Source organism: Erinaceus europaeus, unplaced genomic scaffold, assembly GCF_950295315.1.
Source record: "Erinaceus europaeus unplaced genomic scaffold, mEriEur2.1 scaffold_644, whole genome shotgun sequence".
In the NCBI taxonomy this organism is placed as follows: domain Eukaryota; kingdom Metazoa; phylum Chordata; class Mammalia; order Eulipotyphla; family Erinaceidae; genus Erinaceus; species Erinaceus europaeus.
This window is the reverse complement of record NW_026647738.1, coordinates 59,870-64,427: the sequence shown is the minus strand read 5'-3', so window position 1 is coordinate 64,427 and position 4,558 is coordinate 59,870. Positions and strand designations below refer to the sequence as shown.

The window sequence follows — 4,558 nt, the reverse complement described above, 5'->3', positions numbered from 1 at the left end:
AAGTCGCTCCAATTCAGGCGTTGCAAACCCCTTTCCTGAAAAAATGGGGGCAAGGGGCAGCGGTGGAGCCATGAATCCCTGGGGAGCTTCCAACTCTTAGCTTCCTCACTGGAGGCTTTAAGTTCATTCTTGCCCCTCTCTCTTCTATGTAACTGATGTCCATGGACCATGAGCAGAACTCTGTAACCTCTCCCTCTGCTGGAATGTTCCCCATCTCCCTTCACCACAAGCATCCTCAAACACAGTTAAGTAACCGATCCCCTCCTCTGGCCAAGACCGTTAGTTGAGGCCATCCCCATTTGGCTGTGTGCGGGCGTCAGTCCCTATGTAGGACAAACACCATATGCTGGGCCACACTGAGCAGGAGGCTGGTGCCCAAGAAAAATTCGATCTCGGGGCCTGAGCCTTCCACCCCATGGGAGGGAAGACCCTGGGCCCAGGAGGCATTGAACAGCCCCTGGGTGATGTTGACCACTTCTTCTGGGGCCCTCGGAGCCAGAAGCTTGGAGAGGAGGCTGCTGAACCTGCTGACGGTGGTGGCCACTGGCCCTGGGGATGGGTCTGGACTGGACGTGGTATCGTTCAGCTCCTCGGGGTCCACACACAGGCCACTGGGGGAGCGCCCAAAGGCCACCTGGCTGAGGTCCAGGCCGGCCACGGAGCCCGGGGAGGCACATGGCACGTCGGCCACGCACCCTAAGCTCTCCATCCAGTCTCGCAGCCACTGCAGGCGGCAGTCACAGCACCACGGGTTGCGAAAGAGAAAGAGGCGGCCCAAGAAGAAGCCAGGCTGGAAGGCGGCCCAGGCGAGCGTGGTGAGGTGGTTGCCGTTGAGGTGCAGGGCGAGGAGGCCTGAGAGGTTCTGGAAGGCGCCCTCCTCCACGAAGGCGATGTGGTTGCGATCCAGGTAAATCAGCTCCAGCTCGGCCAGGTCAGCGAACCAGGCTCGCTCCACCCGGCCCAGCGCATTGCCGCCCAGGTTGAGCATGCGCAGGCGGCGCAGGCCTTGGAAGGCATCTGGGGGCAGCTGCGCCAGCAGGTTGTCGTTGAGCAGCAGGTGCTCCAGGACACCGCAGTCGCGGAAGGCGCCACCGTGCACGACGCGCACACGGTTTTCCTGCAAGCTGAGCGAGCGCAGGTGCCGCAGGCCCAACAGCGAGCTGGCGGCCACGGCCTCGATGCGGCAGCGCTCCAGCTGCACATGTGTCAGGTTGGCCAGGCCGCGCAGGGTGCCGGGCACGCGGCGGAAGAGGTTGTCGAAGGCGGCGAGCTCGCGCAGGGCCGGCAGCTCGGCCAGGAGGCGCTCGGGCACGCTGAAGAGGCGGCAGGCGGCCAGGTCCAGGCGGCGCAGGCGGCCGAGCGCGGCGAAGGTACGCGCGTGGAGGTAGCGCAGGTCGCCGTTGTGTGCCAGCCGCAGCTCGGCCAGACGCGGGAGGCCCTTGAAGGCTCCGGGCGTGATGAAGGACAAGTTGTTGTGGCGCAGCGACAGGCGTTGCAGCGACGGCAGGGTGCCAAAGGCGCGCTCGCCCAGGAAGCGCAGGCCGTTCCGGTCCAGGTCGATGGAGGCCGCCTTGCAGGGGAACTCGGCCGGCACCCGCTGGAGGCCCGCGCGGTCGCAGTGCACGGAGCAGCCTCGCTCGGCACTGCTGCAGGCGCAGGCGGAGGGGCAGGCGCGCGCACAGTCCTCCGTGACCGTGGCCGTGACCCTGGCACTGGGTAGGCCTAGCACCACCGCTGGAGGAGGGGGGGGGGGAGAAGACGACAGACAGAGGAGCAGCCATCAATCAAAAGGTCACCCTGGTACAAATCCTCCCTGTCCACCAGGATGAGGCCTTATTCTCAGGCCTCAGCACAGCCCCTGCTGCCAAGGGTCTCTCTTAACGCCTCCCAGACCTTGTTTAGATTCCTCGGCCCCCAGTGCTACCACCACCACCCCTCGCCGCCGCCCCCCTATTCTTTCCAGTCTTTCCTTCCTGCTTTCCTGCTTCCCTGCCTTCCTTCTTCCCTCCCCCCCCCCCTTACCTTACTTTAAAGAAAATGTTACTTTTATTATAATGGGACACACCAGAGCACTGCTCAGCTTTGGCTTATGACGCTGCTAGAAATTGAACCTAAGACCTCAGAATGTCAGGCACGAAAGCCTTTTGCAGAACCATTATACTCTGCCCCCACTCCCTCCCTCCCTCCCGTCCATCCATCCATCCATCCATCCATGTATGTCACCAGAATCTCTCACTTGAGTGATTTCACCCCCAGTTCCACTTTTTCAGAGTGTCAGATAATCAGAGAGAGAAAGAGGAAGAGACACCAAAGCCCCAGCACAGAAGCCTCGCCCACTGCCGCAATGCTCCCATGTGATGCTGGGCGGCGGCTGGACCCTGGGCAGTAGTAGAGAGAGAGAACCACAGCACTTCTCCACTGTTAATGGAGCTTAAACTTTGCATGGTGTTCCACCTGAGGCTCCAACCCGGGTTCGCTCACGTTGACAGTGTGCAGTTCTACTAGTTATCTCCCAGACTCCACCTCTAGTTACCTCAATCAGTAAAACTCTGCTGGATTCCTGGCATCTAGCCCCACTCTAAACCTCCTCTTACTTGGATCATCATTTGTGCTATCTTAGAATGCACTCTAGAGGACTAGAGGTCAGCAGACATGGAGGTGGGGGGCTTCCAGGCATCGCTTTGGCCTAGGCTCCAGTCCCATACTGTCGCATACCATGGTCAATGTTCATGTCTGTCTATTGAGCATGTGAAACGTAGCGAGCCCAAACTGAGATGTGCTTATAAGTGTAAAATACACACCACATCTCAAAAACCTAGTACCTAGAAGCAGAGAGGTGCTGTGGTGGTTAGAGCACTGGATTTGGAAGGGTAAGGGCCCCAGTTCAATCCCTAGCATTGCAGGTGCCAGAGAGATGCTCTGGTTCTCTTTCACTCTCTCTTCTCTCTTATGTTAATAAATGATTCTTTAAAAAAATATGTTTCGGGGGCCAGGCAGTCACACAGCAGGCTAAGGGCACATGGCGCAAAGCACAAGGGCCAGCGCAAGGATCCCAGTTTCAGCCCCCGGCTCCCCACCTGCAGGGGAGATCGCTTCACAGGTGGTGAAGCAAGTCCGCAGGTGTGTGTCTATCTTTCTCTACTCCTCTCTATCTTCCACTCCTCTCTTGATTTCTCTACGTCCTATCCAACAACAACAGCAATAGCAACAATAACAACAACAAAAGGGCAACAACAAGGGCAACAAAAATGGAAAAAATGGCCTCCAGGAGCAGTGGATTCATAGTGATGTTTCAAGCCCCTGATCCCCACCTGCGGGGGTGGGGGGGGTTTCACATGGGGTGAAACAGTGCTGCAGTTTGTCTCTCTCTTTCCCACTCAATCTACCCTTCTCGGTTTCTTTCTGTCTCTATCCTGCAACAACAGCAACAACAACAACAAAAACCTAGTACTTAAGAAAGGTGAAATATCTCACTAATATTTCTATTGATAACATGTTGAATTCATATTTTCAATAGTGTAAATTAATTGAAACATTAATATGAATGCTAACCATTTCTTGCCACCCTTTTTAAATAAGGCTACTTAGAAAAGTTAAACAAATGTGGCTTACATTGTATCTCTATTGTCCCTTCTCTAGGCCCTTCTAAAGAATCCAATTCCTGGAAGAAGGAAAAAAAAAAAAGCCAAAAAACAAAGGGTAAATTAAGTCTCACTATGAAGGGTGATTTAAGACAGGAAATTGGGAGTGAAAGGAAAGAAAATCAATCTTTCTTTTCCTTTAATAGTCACTAAAATTAAGCCATCAGGACAGTCTGCTAAATAAACTATCAGTGGCCTTACATTTCTCAGAAGGATGATTCTGGACACCGAGCAGTGAATTTCCACTCACCGGCCCTTGCTCTCTCAAGATTATTATCATCATCGCAGGAAGCAAAGGTGCTTATCATTTAGTTCTGTTCTGAACATTTAAATGACGGATCAGATAAAGTCCTCAGAAGCCCTCTGGTAGGCTTGCCACCTGCTACCCTGTGCTAACCAGAGCGCACTCCATCCCCCCGAACACACACAGACAAATCTTGAGTTCTCATGGAAAAGGCACCAAGTCCCATTCACAGGTCAGTTCTCCATCTGAAATGCCTGCAGAGGAGCACGGTACTCACATGCAAGTGTGATCAATCGGTGCCTCTAGGTCAGCTCAGCTTTTAGTGTCCTGAACCCTCCATGTTTGTTCAGCTGCTGGGAAGGGGACTCAGACATTTGGCTAGACAATACTCAGCCCTTTGAGCAAGACTTTGGTTGTAAGCTGTAGCTATCTCACCATTCAGGTGTTAAGAAGGCTTGATTTAGCTTTTCCCTCTCCCTAAGAACTATGAATGAGACCCAGGCTTCCAACAAGGTCAAAGGTTCTTGGACCCTGTGTTGAATTTGGCTGTAAACGGGGCTGTTGCTGGGCTGGAGATATCTACCCTGTTAGAGAGACAGGGCCAAGAATATGCCCTTAACTCCAGGGGTCAGCTGGATGGGGGCAGAGCCTTTTTCTATCTCCACTTCCAACT

The 4,558-nt window shown here is 54.4% G+C and overlaps 1 protein-coding gene across 1 annotated transcript; it reads right to left on the bottom strand.

Moving 5' to 3' along the window:
• Positions 1–316: 316 nt before the first annotated feature.
• NYX (nyctalopin) lies at positions 317–2,731 on the bottom strand. The gene is made up of 2 exons (XM_007521120.1): positions 2,716–2,731; positions 317–1,734 (listed from the first exon to the last, which is right to left on the bottom strand). The coding sequence occupies exons 1-2, from the start codon at positions 2,729–2,731 to the stop codon at positions 317–319; spliced, it is 1,434 nt and encodes a 477-aa protein (XP_007521182.1).
• Positions 2,732–4,558: the final 1,827 nt, after the last annotated feature.